The 16,348-nt window shown below is 36.0% G+C and overlaps 3 protein-coding genes across 4 annotated transcripts; 2 read left to right on the top strand and 1 right to left on the bottom strand.

Annotated features, from left to right (window-relative positions):
* Positions 1-395: 395 nt before the first annotated feature.
* Positions 396-11,523, bottom strand: zcchc4 (zinc finger, CCHC domain containing 4). The gene is made up of 13 exons (XM_052570563.1): positions 11,334-11,523; positions 11,117-11,235; positions 10,003-10,085; positions 9,568-9,846; positions 8,309-8,389; positions 3,067-3,139; positions 2,832-2,979; positions 2,290-2,390; positions 2,077-2,198; positions 1,705-1,780; positions 1,580-1,631; positions 1,355-1,487; positions 396-817 (listed from the first exon to the last, which is right to left on the bottom strand). Exons 1-13 carry the CDS (start codon positions 11,425-11,427, stop codon positions 733-735), a joined length of 1,446 nt encoding a protein of 481 aa, XP_052426523.1. The 5' UTR covers positions 11,428-11,523; the 3' UTR covers positions 396-732.
* si:dkey-219e21.4 (tripartite motif-containing protein 14) lies at positions 1,374-8,339 on the top strand. Of its 2 annotated transcripts, XM_052570566.1 has the most exons (8): positions 1,403-1,518; positions 3,386-3,455; positions 3,849-4,016; positions 4,629-4,718; positions 4,929-5,159; positions 5,253-5,272; positions 5,391-5,533; positions 6,266-8,339. In XM_052570566.1, exons 3-8 carry the CDS (start codon positions 3,864-3,866, stop codon positions 6,856-6,858), a joined length of 1,230 nt encoding a protein of 409 aa, XP_052426526.1. In that variant the 5' UTR covers positions 1,403-1,518; positions 3,386-3,455; positions 3,849-3,863; the 3' UTR covers positions 6,859-8,339. The 2 variants fall into 2 exon arrangements, with proteins under 2 accessions (XP_052426525.1, XP_052426526.1); XM_052570565.1 differs by lacking the exon at positions 3,386-3,455 and having other exon boundaries at positions 1,374-1,518.
* Positions 11,524-12,482: 959 nt separating the features above from the next.
* On the top strand, positions 12,483-15,726 carry cdca9 (cell division cycle associated 9). The gene is made up of 10 exons (XM_052571335.1): positions 12,483-12,650; positions 12,734-12,865; positions 12,939-12,979; positions 13,075-13,126; positions 13,208-13,278; positions 13,355-13,404; positions 15,117-15,200; positions 15,295-15,358; positions 15,435-15,521; positions 15,603-15,726. Exons 1-10 carry the CDS (start codon positions 12,521-12,523, stop codon positions 15,651-15,653), a joined length of 762 nt encoding a protein of 253 aa, XP_052427295.1. The 5' UTR covers positions 12,483-12,520; the 3' UTR covers positions 15,654-15,726.
* Positions 15,727-16,348: the final 622 nt, after the last annotated feature.

Below are 16,348 nucleotides of genomic sequence, written 5' to 3'. Positions count from 1 at the left end.
CCTCCAGTTGTTCCTTATATGGACATTTAATTTTTCTTGCCTCTAATTGCTATTTGTCCCAACTTTTTGGAATGTGTAGCTCTCATGAAATCCAAAATGAGCCAATATTTGGCATGCCATTTCAAAATGTCTCACTTTCAACATTTGATATGTTATCTATAATTTGTACAGTGTCCCAACTTTTTTGGAATCGGGTTTGTAGAATAAGTTGTATACTTGTAAAGTAGACCGTATGTTGTGTGTATGTTGTGGACCCATGAAAATAAAGTGTTAGAAGATATTTAGCAGACAATCTACTACTATTCTTATGATAGCTAGTTGACATGTAGTTGCAAAGCTTATGTTAGTAGAATGTCTAAAGTGGACTATCGAAAAAGTGCCAAAAATGACATTCATTCCAGTAATACAGTAGTTTTATTCAAAGATTGTATCCACAGATTGTCACTGTTTGAGAAAGATAAACTGGAACAAAACTTCTCTGAAACGTTACTCCAGACAAAGGATGATGTTTGTTCACACAACGTTTCAATTTTACTGAGAAAGTTGCAGTGTAGGATGAGCATATGACAAAAAAACAGGATGCAAGAAGACAACTATGGCTGTACATACACAACAACCTTCTTGTATAGATGTAGGTTAGCTGTTTCACACTCTGTGATCACACTGTTTGTTATCATGATGCAATTTTCAGCAGCCAAAACAAATCCTGTAATGCACCGTGCGTGTATCTGTTCATCTCCTCTTGTTCTTAGTTGTGGATTTGCCAGCAGTGTGTTTTAACAGTCCTGGAGCACCACGGCCACCCGGCACAATCAGTCTGTTGGCAAAACATGTAAGAGAATCATTAGTATTAAATAGACCTGAGAGTGCAGAAATCATCATATTAAGTGATATTCCTGAATATGCATGTTGTGTTTTTGTCATTTGTATTATATTTATTTATTTTTTAGGTCCTTAATGTCAATATAGTTTTACATTTCTATTTTAGTTTTAGTTACTTCAGTACATCAATTTACATTTATTACATTTAGTCATTAAACAGATGTTAGAAAGGTAGTTACTGGTAGATTTTTTTAAAGAATAGAATTAGAATGAGTGCTAAAGTTAGAGGGTCAAATAAAGATGGAAGAGATGGGTTTTAAGCCGATTCTTGAAGATGGATAAAGACTGAGTGAGTTAGGGAGGTCATTCCACCAGGAGGGAACATTTAATTTAATATATATATATATATATATATATATATATATATATATATGTGTGTCTGTGTGTTATTTCAGTAAATGTTTAATATAATTCAAGCAACTTTTTTTTGTGTGTGTTTAAGTTGCCTATAATAACCCTGGTTTATACTCGCCGTTTATTGTGTTTCTTAGGACAGGCTCTAAGTTTGTGTTTTTGGCTGCCGCAGTTGAAACAGCCAGTTTGGCTCTGACCACAAGGGTGATCAGGGAGAGCACAGTGACCACATGAGGAACAATGACGCCATGCTGGAGAGAGAATAAAAGCAGAAAGAAAGTGGTAAGAGAGTGAGAAAAACACATTAGGAAACATCAGTTTAAATGAATACAAATCTGCTTACAAGGCTTCACACACCGTCCACATTCATCACAGTGCTTCCATTCTCGCCCATCCTGTGAGAGAAATAAGTAAATGTCAGTTAATCTACATCTATTTTCATACACTGACTAAGAAATGAGCATTCACCTTAGATGGGCACGTGTCACACTTTGGGCAGTGTTTGTTTCCTGCTGACACATACCTCTCACAAACACTGCAAAATCTGAGAAGGATTGAAAAAAAAAAGGTGTAAATGTTTAACCACCTTAAAGCAGTTTATAACAGCATTTATAACTACTTGTATTATTATTATTTTTTTTTACAAATTGGTTTTCTCTCACAAATCCCTTTAAAAAATTACAAAACCAAATAAAATACACTCATACTCAATACATGTATTTTGATAGTCATTGCTTATTTGTAACGTTTGCTAACTATTTTAAAAACAAAAGCATTTTTACGACTTTTTTATGTATCTCTTTCAAATCAAAAACTCAGAAATGCATTATTTTTGTGCACCTGTAACCTTCATCCTCTGGTAGAGCGATATCTTTGGGGCTCAGATTGGTGAAAAGTCGAACAGGTGACTGCTTACGGCCTGTCTTTCCGTGTTTATATAGAGGATGGTTATCATAATCAACCTGAGAATGAAGTATAAGACCGGACTATAATACCCTGTAAATGTATTCTTATATTTATTAACATCTTTATAAGACAATATTCCTATAATACCTGGTAATCCAGCATAGAGAAGGAGGGAAAACACTCCAGGATACGGGACTCAAAGAAGTAAGGGAAGATCCAGATCATTGGCATCTGACCTGCATCGCTTACTAAAAATCAACAACGACTAATAAGATTGATAGCATATTATTAAGTGTCTGAGTCACTTGCTCACACTCATGCCGTTCCAAACCTGTATGACATTATTTCTTCCATTGAATATAAAAGGAAAAATTGTGCAATTGTGCTGGTCTCTCCTTTCAATGTAATTACAGGAAATGGATGGAAACTGAGGGTTTCAAGTATGCAAATAAGTAATTTGATAGCTTTGTGTGAGATCAGCGAACACAATTTTTACTTTCGTCTTCCTCTGAAGAAAAAAACTCACTGAAAGTCAAATGGAAGTTGAGTGGATAATGGCAGAATTTGACTTTTTTGGTAAACTGTTGAAAATGCATTAATGCAATTTCTTTGAAAGTAAAACATACACAAGTGCAAGTCATCCAAAGTAAGTCCTCTTATGGCTTAGTAAAGCATGCTGTTCCTCAAACCTTTATTCTGAATTCTCCAGGTGATTGACATCTGAGAGAAACTGTTGGCTAGGGGCTTCACTAGGCCTCCGAATGGGGGGTCTGTTATCATGACTACCTTGGCTCCTTCCTCCTCACGCAGAAAGCCTTGAAAAAACGTGACCGCTTCCTGCAAAACAGCGTATGATGACTTATCAGAATGTACTACAGTTGACCACATTTGACGTCAAAGGAGGGTTTTTTTTTCTTCTTTTACCTCATCATCAAAAAAGTGATGGTTGAACATATTATAGCGGCAGAACTCATCCTGCCCGTAAAACTGACAGTACCTAAGAGGGCGAAAAAATAAAGGGGTTGATGCTTGCAAAATGCATGCAATGCAAGTGTCAACATGCATTTCAGAACAGCTAAATAAAAACCTCAATCTGCTGCTACTTCCAAACCCTGCAGCAGGTCAACAAGTCTGGAATTGAGCAGACATAGTCCTGCTAGATATAAAACATTGCAAAAGTGTGCACACACAGGCTTTGACTTGTTAAAAGGGGCTGCACACCTTTTTTTACCACATTCCACAGACGAACATAGCAGTGCTTGCAGGAAGACGACAACTAAACACATTGACTAATTCTCTTATCCATCTATTAGGTAAGTTATGTTATTACATATTTTAGTTACAAAGAACACAACTGTACAAAGAACTGTGTGACTTGATATTGTGCCAATGTTAAGATAGACGTGCAAGCTGCTCGAAAGTACGGTTACGATTCAAATGTTCAGTTCCTTGCTTTGGGCTATGGAGATAGAAATGCAACTTTAGGCATTCTGTGTGTTCTAGGAAAGGCTTGGCTTGCTCCGACATTTTATGCATTAGCAAGAAGTCAGAAGAAACTAGTTTCAAAGTCCTCTGAGAAAACCAGCTAATTTAGAGCATTTTCTACATTTTTACTTATTCTACAGCTGTATACAGTTTATTGACACAATGATCACTAAAAGCTACTAGAGTGATGTTTGTGATGTTTTTTTTTCACATTGGCTCAGAGGAGACTTGGACAGATGGCAGAGGAAGACTTTCGGCCTTTATCAGAGGAAATAAGTTCCTTCTGTCTGGTAACCGAGGCTCGTTCAGGGACACAAGTTACCCAGCCCTTCCCACGCTCTCCAAAACTGATCAGGAGAACTGGAGCCAACTCTCCGAAACCCTCCGAGGTAATGACAGATTTTCTAACCTGCTAGACAAATAAAACATAAGAATGTGGTCATGCCAGAAATCTTCTCTAGGAATACTCTTATGGTTGTTGTTGAGTTTGAACATGTGCTCCAACAATGAAAAGCAAGTTTAAGACTTTCATTAATATTCAAAAATTTGGGGTTGGTGAATTTTTATTTATGCTCACCGTGTATCACTGTATACAAGTGAAATTGAAAACAAGTGTATCCGTGAAAACAATTATATTGTGAAATGTTATTACAATTTGAAGTAACTGTTTCATTTTTATTTATTTATTTCTGTGATGCCAAAGTTGAATTTCCAGCAGCTATTACTTCAGTCATCTGTGTCATATGATCCTTTAGAAATCACTCTAATATGCCGATTTCTGCTCAGCAAATTTTCTTATTATCAGTGTTAATAAAAGCTGTAATATACAAATATAATTTGTATTGTATTATGTATTTAATCAGTTAAATGCACCATTGGTGAATAAACATACTAATTTATTAATATATATATATATATATACATATATCTTACTGACCCCAAACCTTTGAGTAGTAGTGTGCAGTAAATAAATATATAATTCAAAAATATCATGTAAACAGCTGCCAGTCTGGTTGGATGACTTGAAGAAGGAGAGGAAAAAAACAGAGTCCCATCTGGAATCAATTAAAAAGCGGCAAGCAAACCTGAATGTAAGCAAAACCCTTTTGGGAATTTAATTTGATGGTAAAAAGTGATCTGTATGACTGCTGCTTGGCATGAAGGGCTTGACCAGAAGCAAGAAAAAAGTATCTTTTGAATAAAAAAAAAAAAAAAAAGCCCAGAAACTATACTGAATGTCTGCTTGACAGAGAACTATTGTTGAAATTAAATAACTAATGAATCCTCCATCTCTGCTGAAGATGAGCTCAGAGGCCATGAAGCAGCAGGTACAGGAGTGCTTCGAGGAGCTACATATGGCTCTGCAGGAGGATGAGAAGGCTGTTCTGGACATGATCGAGCAAGACCGCCGGGAGACCAGCAGTAAACTAAACCGAATCCTTCAAGACTGGAATCAACACCTCAGTCTCCTGCAGAAACACATCAGTGCTATTCAATCAGCTCAACAGAGCCCAGCAGAGTCCATGAAGCAGGTAACCATCAAGGATAAAACATGCATTTCATGTCGTTGTAATAAAATGTATGGATCACATATATTCTCTTCTGCATGTTCCCTCTCCTTTCAGCCATTTCCTGAGGATTTTACGTAAGGCCATATTTTACCATTTCATGAATAGATATAAATTATCAAAACAACATGCCTTACCATGTTCTGTTCGATAGCAAACATGCTGTACGTTTGATTCTGATGTATATTTAACTAGATTGGCTAGCTGTCGTAAGAAACTGGACCCAGCTGAAGGGGAGATAAAAATGAATGAAGAAAGGATCCATAAGCTCATGAAGGTTCTTAGGAACATCTCAAAAGATCTGAAAGCCCAGCTCCAACGAAAGAACCTGCTTCTGGGTACAAAACACTATCAGCCCCTAAAACCCATAAATCAAGTTAATGCTAAATATATCCTCTAAATATATATATTTTAAAATATATTATACATATCATGTGCGTGTGCGCGTGTGTGTATATATATACACACACACGCACACACACACGGTTCAAAAGTTTGGGGTCAGTAGGATTAAAAATAAATTATATATATATATATATATATATATATATATATATATATACCAAAAGTGACAGTAGGGGCATTTATAATTGTACAAAATTTATATTTCAAATATATAATTAATTATTTTCTTTCAATTTATCAAAGAATGTTGAAGAAAATTTAATTATTTTTCTCCCCAGAAATGTTAATAATTAAGAAATATTTAATATTTTAATATAATTAAGAATATTCAGCTTTCCATCTCAGGAATAAAATACATTTCCAAATATATTACAATTGTTATAATATTTCAGAAGAAAATAGGTATGTATATATATATATATATATATATATATAAATATATATACACACTGATCTCAAACTGTTGAACAGTAATGTATATCATACATACGGTGTTTAAAAATATAGATAATTTATGTGTTCTGTGCATAATTTTTTAGACTGTATTATATATTCCATATATCATGATGTATTGAAAGGATTAGCTAATGGACAACAAGAAGTGTTCAAAATATGCTGTAAGTAAATTAGGTGTTTCTGAATATTCTTGCATTTGATCTTGACAGACTCCTTCAATGTGTCGATTGACAAACAGAGCTGTCACAAACAGATCAAGCTGAGCTCAGAAGGACGGGGCCTGTGCCTTTCCTCAGAGGATCGCTGCGTTCCCAATGAGCCTCTGAGGTTTGATCAGTTATACTGCGCCTTGGGCTCTGCTGCTATCACATCTGGGCAGCACTACTGGGAGGTAGATGTGCACTGCTGTCCATCATGGGCTGTGGGCGTGGCTTATGGCAGCCTACAGAGGAGAGGACGGGACAAAGGTGCCAAGCTCGGAAGGAACAGGTGCTCGTGGAGTCTTGAGTTTCAGAATGGGCATCTCATGGCCTGGCACAACGATCGGCATGTGGCACTACCCGTCACAGCAGCTCGAGCAGCACCCAACAGAATAGGGGTGTTTGTAAAGTATCAGAAGGGCCGTCTGGTGTTTTATGATGCTGAGACTATGAGAACGCTACAAGAGTTTTCAGCAGTGCAAAACGCTGTGTTTGAAAGAGCACATCATCAGTTTACTGAGCCTCTCTACCCTGCCTTCCGCTTTTATTCACCCAAAGACAAAGGCCATGATCATATGGAAATATGCGATCTCAGTCTTTAGTTATTATTAGCCATAATAAAAACAATAAAATTAATAAACAGTATTTATTTCAAGCAGAGATCTTTTGTAACATTGTTTTAGAACATTACTGACACTTTTGATCTATTTAATCTTTAATGAATAATATCGTTAATTTCTTTAAAAGACTCAAAATGTTTGAACGGTAACGTATATTATATTTCTTAGATAAAGGGCAATCTTTATGAGCACTAACAGTTATTAATAGTGCAAGCATATAATATATAAGCCTATGTCTTGTACCAAAAAAGCAAAGGTTATCAAGGTAAACTGGAGGAATGGTCAACTTTTCTACCTTATGCAAAAAAAAAAAAATTAAAATAGAGTGTAGTATATACTAATAAATAAAAATAAATTCCACATAAAATACTCAAAAAGTCTGGTGTACCCTCTTAACAATTTAATTCAGTCTATGTGGTTATTTAACCTTTTATTTGCAAAGAATTATGGGTAACACTTTATTTTAAGGTTTCCTTGTTACATGTACTTACTATTATAACAACATTAATTAATAACAATAACATCATGCATAATTACATTCAAGTAACCCTAAACCAAACCCTAACCATATAGTAAGTACATGTTGTTTAAGGGGGTGGTTCACTGTTTTTTTTTTTCTAGGCTTGATTGTGTTTATGGGGTGCAGTCTAACATGTGTTAATGCTTCATTTAAAAAAAAGAAAAAAAAAAAAAACCCTGATCATTACCTTATAATTTGAAGCCCCTCCCTCAGAAATAGGTGATATGCTCTGATTGGTTAGCTAACCCAGTTTGTTCTGATTGGCTAAACTGCCTCTGGCGCACGAATAAACATCTCGCCCCTAACCTCAGCGGCATGTGCTCAGTTTGTATTGTAAACAGTGGCTTCGTTAATATCTTTTATCAGTTTGAGCCTGATTGAGAAGCAGAGGATATTATTGAAGAGGATCGTGCAGAACCTGTGCAAGCTCAGCTTGTAATGGTAGGCCAATGTTTTTTGTTTGTTGTTTTCTTGTACTTTTAGACACACTGTTATTTGTAAATGCTACTGCTTATGTTAGCTTTTAACACATGGTTTTATCCTGAATAAAGTTTTAATAAAGTATGGCAACTGCATGCACATTGATGTTTAATGCTTCCCATAGCTAAGTGAAAATAAGTGTATAATTGTTACATTCATTGCTGTAGCTAAGCTGAGAGAGAGTGAGAGAGAGAGAGAGAGAGAGAGATGCAGAGCAAGGGGAGGAACAGGTTTGAGAACCGCTGCTTTAGAACATTGATTTTGAAACTTGTGAATCCGTTAGAATCGTTTGAAGACAGAATTGCGATTCATATATGAATAGATTTTTTGCGTGTACCTCCCTTTTCTCTAAAGCAGTACAGTATGGCCTCGCCCCCTTTCCCGCCTTTTCCTGGAGGTGTCACGAACCAAATTATGTTGTATTGTGTTTACCTGTAATCAATATCCAGCAATAAACTCTTCATTTTCGGACTCTTGCCCTCCATATTCCGCAACTTAATCACCTCATGTAATCTGTCAATGTGTAAAAGAGAATCTTCAATTATAAAGTTAAAATGGGGAGAATGGAGATATGTTATCGATTGTACACATAGCATATTTTGCCAATAGGCCTTTGAAATTCCACAATGAGCGCGAAAAAGCAAAATGAATATCGGACGAGATGACGCGCTGAAATAAAAAATTTAAAAATATTTATATGGATGCTTTTACATAGACCGCGCACCAAAAATGCAAAGCTTTTTTTCGAAGCAGTCCGACAAATCTTTTCATTTTGCAAAGCATGGGTTGTCCAATAAGATTTGAGCTAGGATCACATGACCAGAGCAGCTGCTGTTGCACTACGAGGCAAAGTGGTGGCGCTGTTTCGAAAACCATTGTAAACAAACAGAAGAAGAGTATCCCCGATAAGAGAAGAGAGTGGATGCGGAGTTCTTTTTATCGTTGTTCTTTATGTAGAATAAAATTTCTTTTAATTGACCACTGAATTATGTGATCTGTAGAGCACTGTCCGTTTCCTGCCACATGCGCGAGTGTTATGAGTCAAAGCGTGTTCACTCTTTTTCTACATATGAAATATGAAACCAAATAAACATGATTATGACAAAATATTTTCTTGTATGTGTTTTGTACGCATCTCATGGTATTTTTATAGCAATAAATTGTTTATGATAAATATTAGCATTGTACCGTTATTAAACATACAAAGAGTGCATGTGTCTGCCTATTAATCAAAATCAACTATAGACCAAAATTGGAAGTTACAGTATTACAAGCACTCCATGGTGGTTTAAAGAGGGTAAGTAAATACAGTAATAATTACATACATTTTCAAGTGTAGCTTGATTCGAACTGTACTTCTAATTATATTTTAGCCTGTATAATATATAGCCTATTCTTATAAGCATTGCAGATAATTTGGTTCTGGTGTAGAACCTTGTTTATCTTAATTTAACGCTGTTTATTGAGCAGTGGATGATGTTAAATCCATTTACGAGATACATATCTGAGGAAAAATGTTTTGTTGGTTGGCGCCTCCTAGCGTGAAGGCGTGAATTAGCAGAAGGCGTTTTGCTTCGCTTTTTCGCATCATGCTCAGTGTGGAAAGGCATTTACTGATAGGAAAACAACTGCACACACTTTAAGATTTTTATAATATAGAAATGAGTATAGCATTAACTGCTTACACTTACCGTGGTGTCCCAACACAGAGAATTTTCTGGAAGCCTAACCCCAAGAGCATGTCCAGGAGGAAATGACAGCTCCGATCCGCAAACAGATACTGTGCATTACTCTTCTTGTTATCTAGAGGACACAGAAGTAGACTGGGCCTTTTCAATCGCTGCACTGTGGTGTCCTCAGAAAGGGCCTTGTGTTTCGCATGATTTGCTCGTTCCTCGGGAAGAATCAGCAGCTGACAGTCCACACAGAACCTTCTCTTCTCCAGCGGGAGAGAAACAAACTCTCTAAATCTGAAGAAGAAACAAACGTACACATATGAAAGGTTTTGTTGAGTCATAGTATCTCTGATACTATTTTTCAGTTTCAGTATGTTTTTGTTTCAATTTTCAGTCATTTCCTCTTTCTGTAAACAGACATGCCGGTATTTGATTTGATGAGGAGTTTACCTAGAGCTGTATTCCCGATGACTGAAAGGAGGCATCTTGGAGCGGTTTTGATCTTCTCTGGCAAGAATCCTTGCCTCAGATATCTGAAGCATAAATTAAATGCATAAAGTGAATGAAAAACTAGTATGTATACATGTAGTATGTATACATATGTTTTTTGTCTTGTTTGATTAAGGTTTTATTTTTGTTGTTTTATGTCTCACATGCTTGTGTTCAGCTGTCATATGTTTTAGATTATTTTATTAACCCTATAAAGCTTACTGTATTATATTTGGTACACAATATTCTAAACCTTGCTGAAAAACCTGGTGTACACAATCTACTATGAGTCTTCTGTTGCCAGATTGATACAAAAAAAACGTTTTTTCTTTCATAACTTTTAGATTTGTATAAGGGTCAAAGATATTTTAATGTCCACATCAAAATACATTTTTACAAAAGTGTTTTTATATACATAGACAACACATTAAATGCAAGTAAAATGTGTACTTTTATGGTTTCAATTGAGATTTGGGAGAATAAAATGTCAAAATGTGGGTGAAATAATGTTCCATTGTCATCCATTGTAAAATGTATGTTTATGTAAAATTTTAAACAACTTACTTATTCTGACCTATACATATTAAAGTATATAAAAGAAGAAGTGAGCATACTAAATTGTAATGCATTGAAAATGTATTCCTGGCAAATGGCCAAAATGGGATTGTGGCATAGTTTAAAAATTTAAAATTACAATTAAGTAGTATTTGGGGTAAAACTAATTAGTCTTTAATATGTTGTGAACTGATTCTTGTGGTAAACAAGATAACAAGATTGTTATGGTTACACCGAATAACATTTCAGTGGCTGTTTTTTGTAAATCACGGTAAAATTTTTGCCTATGATATATATATTTTGCGCAGAAAAAAAATATCAAAGCTGTATTACACTTATTGTTTTTCATGTATTATTATTTTCATTATTTCATGTCAGGCTTTACAGGATTTAATATATTCGTCTTATATATTTTTTCAAATATAAGTTTGCTTGTAGTATTTAATAAAAAAAAAAAAACGTTGTAAACTGTTACATTAAAATTGGTAATACAATAAATACAATGCTAGTCCTAGTTAACCTTTTCGTCTGCCCACTGAAAAAAGTTGCAGTCTTTTCTGTCCCGACAAGCAGAGCACGCGTAAAACCTCCTTCCTTTCTCTTCTCCAAAGCCAGTTTTCTCGAACAACAGAGCGGGTCCTGGGAAAAGCACGTGTCGATGAAAACATATGGTATTAATTACATTTTAGAATAAGACTATTGACACAGCAGCAATAAACGTATAATTGATCTCATACCATGTGGACACCGTGGTGCAGTTTTGTCCATTTCATTCTGAATAATAACTTCTATTCCGCCACTATCCACGGCATCATCCACTATTTTACTCATATTTGCCAGAAACCTCACATGTGAGAATCAAAACAACTTTCGCATGCTTGACAGGAGGCTGCTGTAGTAAGTTAGACAAATGTGTCGCACACATATGACGTCGCGTATCGTCGCCTAAATTTGATCGTGTTTTATTAACTCTACACCTACACACCCTTAACCTACCCCTTACAATAATGAAAATAATAGTAATTATTGCTGCACAGTGTGACAAAAATTACGCTGTATTGATGTGCCCATGCAGCGTAGGGTGAGTGTCTCCGTACACTTGGATTTTTTTGCACTGTAACATTTATTTATTGATTTATTATAATTGATATAAATATAAAATCTAATTATATGAATAAAAAAACTATTTTGGTCAGTTTTCCAAAAAGAGGGCAGTAGACGGGGCAGGAGGCGGGGCTTCGCCCAACGTAGCATACGTAACAAGTTTTTTTGTTTGTTTGCTTGTTTGGTTTTTAGAATAAATACAAATAAATCAAGAAGATATAATAGAAAAAGAACAGGGAATGCTAGTGTTAGAGTATTTAAAAATAAATAAATAAAACAAGTCAATAGAACAGAGAAAGAATAGATTGTGCTTGTGTTAGAAGGTCATTTTTTATAATAAATAAGAAAATAAGCAGAAATAATAGAGAAAGAATGCTAGTGTTAAATGCTCCTTTCCTTTTAAAATAAAACAAGTAGTTAGAATAGAAATAGACTAGAGAGTGCTAGACTTAAATAAAGATTAAAAAGCATGTATTTTCAGCCTTTTTCTGAAAATGATTGAATTGGGCAGGTCATTCCTTCAGGAGGGAACAATTAATGTAGAAGTCCATATCAAAATGTTTCAATACAGGCATTTCAGTCAAATGTATTTTATGCAATATTTTAAACCTTTTACCCACTTGGGAAAATCAACCCATGGAACCAGTTTACAAGCAAAGTAGTGCCACGATTTGAGATAAATCTAAACGCATATCCAGGCCAGTAAATGGCGCTAGTGAACCCTCGCTGTTAAAACAGAAGAGGGTAATTGGTGAACACCTGCTCCGAGTTTTGTCCCTATTTATAAAAAGTTCTGAAGTTCTGTTTTCTTGTTATTAACATGGCTTCACGAAGAACTAGAAAAGTCAGTCAGGACTCTGACGGTCAGCCTGACGGGCTGCACAACTATGACCAGAAAGTTAGACTTACTAAAAGAAAAGAGCTGTTTATACAGCAGTTTGAGAAGGAAGGTCAGTCACGTATCACAATCAATATATGCTATTTTCTGTTTTTATATATTAACGAACCCAATCTTTTACTTGCATGGGAACAGCCCAGGACCGGATAAATGAAATGGAGGCTAATCTGAACAAATTACTGGCCACTGTGGACCGAGTCTTCAAAATAGAACTGATGAAAATGCCCCAGTCGCTCCACACCACGCTGATAAAAGATCTAATGAATGGTACAACAATTACAGCGCCTGTTTGTCCTGTCTTGATGGTTTTTATTATGTATAATCTCTAAATGTGTTTCAGATGATGACACTTCTGTGGGGGAGGTCACTATGGCGCTCAAGGTAAAATGATTTTGCTGCCCTCTTGTGTTCTCATCAGGTAACCGCAACACTTACATCAGTACTGGTGGATGCTTTCTGTCTTTTTCTTCGTTTAGTGTGCGTCCCCGGAAATTCAGAAACCCTTATCTCGAAAGCAAAGCAAAAAAGGTGTTTTTTTTTTTTTTTTTTTAAGCGGTTTTTTAATGTAACCTTCATTCCTTTTAAGGTTCGCTTTAACTTTATTTTTAGGTTTGAGTGTCACAGTAGGCCAACAAAGGTCATCAGGTCAAAACAAGACTGCTCCAGTTGAAGGTCCAAAGGTACTGACCCCCCATTTGTTACGTCATATTTGTGGGTACTTAATTTAAATCTTACTTCTGAGTTTTGCTGTCACAGAAACCCACCAAGAAGACCCTGCACAACAGTAAGAGCACTGGAAGTCTGAGGTAAACTTTACATTGTATTTAACCTGGTTATTTTAGATGGCTGTTTGTTTTGAATTTATTCCTTCATTGGAACTGTACAATCTACAGTCACAATGAAGTAGTCTTTGATAATGTGTGTGTGTGTGTGTATACAAATGCAAAACCAAAATTTTTCTGAAAACGATGACTTGTATAATGTGTTTTTTATATACAGTAATGTTCATTTCTTTTAATTTTGTTTATTATAACTGACAACTAAAGAAAATCCCAAATGCAGTATCTCAGAAAATTTGAATATTGTGAAAAGGTTCAATATTGAAGATGCCTGGTGCCACACTCAAATTGGCTAATTAACTCAAAACACCTGCAAAGGCCTTTTAAATGGTCTCTCAGTCTAGTTCTGTAGGCTACACCGTCATTGGTAGGACTGCTGACTTGACAGTTGTCCAAAAGACGACCATTTACCCCTTGCACAAGGAGGGCAAGACACAAAAGGTCATTGCAAAAGAGTCTGGCTGTTCACTGAGCTCTTTGTCCAAGCACGTTGATGGAGAGGCGAAGGGAAGGAAAAGATGTGGTAGAAAGTGTACAAGCAATAGAGATAACTGCACCCTGGAGGGGATTGTGAAACAAAACCCATTCAAAAATGCGGGGGAGATTCACAGAGTGGACTGCAGCTGGAGCAAGTGCTTCAAGAACCACTACACACAGACGTATGCAAGACATTGGTTTCCGCTGTAGCATTCCTTGTGTCAACCCACTATTGAACAACAGACAGCATCAGAAGTGTCTCACCTGGGCTAAAGACAAAAAGGACTGGACAGCTGCTGAGAGGTCCAAAGTTATATTCTCTGATGAAAAGTAAATATTGCATTTCCTTTGGATATCAGGGTCCCAGAGACTAGAGGAAGAGATGAGTCGCACAATCCATGTTGCTTGAGGTCCAGTGTAAAGTTATCACCGTCAGTGGTGGTTTGGGGTGCCGTATCATCTGCTGGTGTAGGTCCACTGGTCCAACTTTATGGAGATGCAGATTTAATTTTCCGACAGGACTTGGCGCCTACAAGAAAATCGCATGATTGAAAATCAATGGGGTATTGGGAAGAGGAAGATGCGATATGAGACCCAAAAATGCAGAAGAGCTGAAGTCCACTATCAGAGCAACCTGGTCTCTCATAACACTTGAGCAGTGCAACAGACTGATCGACTCCATGCCACGCTGCATTGCTGCAGTAATTCAGGCAAATGGAACCCCAACGAAGTATTGAGTGCTATACATGCTCATATATTTTTAATGTTCATACATTTTAGTTGGCCAAGATTTCTTAAAACCCTTTCTTTGTATTGGTCTTAAGTTATATTCTAATTTTGAGATGCTGAATTCGGGATTTTCCCAAATTAAAAGAAACCTTTGAAATGTATCAGTCTGTGTGTAATGAACGAATCTAATATACAAGTTTCACTTTATGAATGGAATTATTGAAATCAGCTTTTTGATGATATTCTAATTATATGACCTGTGTGTGTGTGTATATAATTGAAAATCTTTTTTTTTTTTTTTTTTTTTTTTTTTTTATATATAAAGACAATGTGCATACAATTAGTCTCATCTTTAGTTTGTTCTGTCTGCTGAGGATTGTGGTTGCCTAAGCAATGAATTCCAGGGGGTTGAATTGATTTTGTACATGTTAGGCTGTTTCCTAAAGTTTTGATCGCTCCCCTCTCTTTGACAGATGTGCCTCAACGGTCAGTGCAAAAAGAACCCAAGGAAGGGTTGTCAAAATGGGTGATCAGGCATTGGGGTTGGGTAAATTCAGGTCAGGTTTCCTCACTTCTGTAGTTTTACCAGTGAGTTTCTTGTGGTGTGGGCATTTGCTAAAGGTTTGATTTGTTTTATTTTTTGACACCTAGACAAACGAGTCGCTCCGTTGGTGATGAGATGGCGACAGCCACAATTGTAACTTCCCATGGAGAAGTGAGTGCATTATAGTATCCATGTTTGTTTTGGCTCAGTATAACGTTCAATAATGGTTATTTTCCACCTTCGAAAGACACTGTTCCTTTCTGAAGACAATAAGGATGACATCAATGTTGAGTTGTTAGATGATGCAGCTGTGCACCAGATGCGAAAAATCAAGGTGAGGGGTTTAAAACCTGCATAATCTCATGTGCTTAAAGAGACCCTGAAATGTAACCTAAGATGTGACTTTTGTTGGCAGGATCTAATGGACTATCTGTGTAACAAAGTGGGTCTCAATAACACCCGCTGATATTTGAAGATGAATATATATTTTTTTAAATGTAAAACTATTGTAAAGAGATTTAAATAAAGTGGTTATTTAATTTGGTCTCATCCAGTTTCATTGCCATGTGGTTGTCAATCTCATGTAGGGTTTCTTGAATGAATCGAATAGACTTACAAACTGATTTAGTTCAACACTAGATGGCATCAATTTGCTTATGCACATTTCCCTATTGTGCTGTTGCGCAATATCAGGGTTGATACAGTGAACTAAAATCAGAAATGTATTACTTGGGGAAGATAGGGAAAAGATGAACCGAAATAAAACCGATTTCAGTTATTTATCACTTTAATTTAGCTTGACGTACTAAGGTTAAACTAGACCTATAAAAAGACCGTGAATAATGGAAAATATAAGCTAAAATAAAATTACATTTTCCTCAGTGCAGCTATTTAAATGTATTTGTTTGCCGTTTTATATTTAAGCCATACATTTACATGCCGTTCATTATATTAATATCTGTAGATTTTATTGTTGCTTTGAATGTGCCGTCACTGCATTTGCATAACTTGTCCCACACTGTTTGTGCTTCGACTAATGGTGGCTATTAAGTGTTGAGTGGAGGCTTTTTGTGGGCCACCTGATATCGGAGTGGTTTTCTTTCTTGGGAAAATATAAAGTAAATACTCCCTTTGGTTGGCAAGTTTTGCTTTAAAATGAGT

The sequence above is a fragment of the Carassius gibelio genome, chromosome B12 (assembly GCF_023724105.1).
Source record: "Carassius gibelio isolate Cgi1373 ecotype wild population from Czech Republic chromosome B12, carGib1.2-hapl.c, whole genome shotgun sequence".
Classification (NCBI taxonomy): domain Eukaryota; kingdom Metazoa; phylum Chordata; class Actinopteri; order Cypriniformes; family Cyprinidae; genus Carassius; species Carassius gibelio.
The sequence above is the reverse complement of the archived record's forward strand: the minus strand, read 5'-3'. Positions and strand labels throughout refer to the sequence as shown.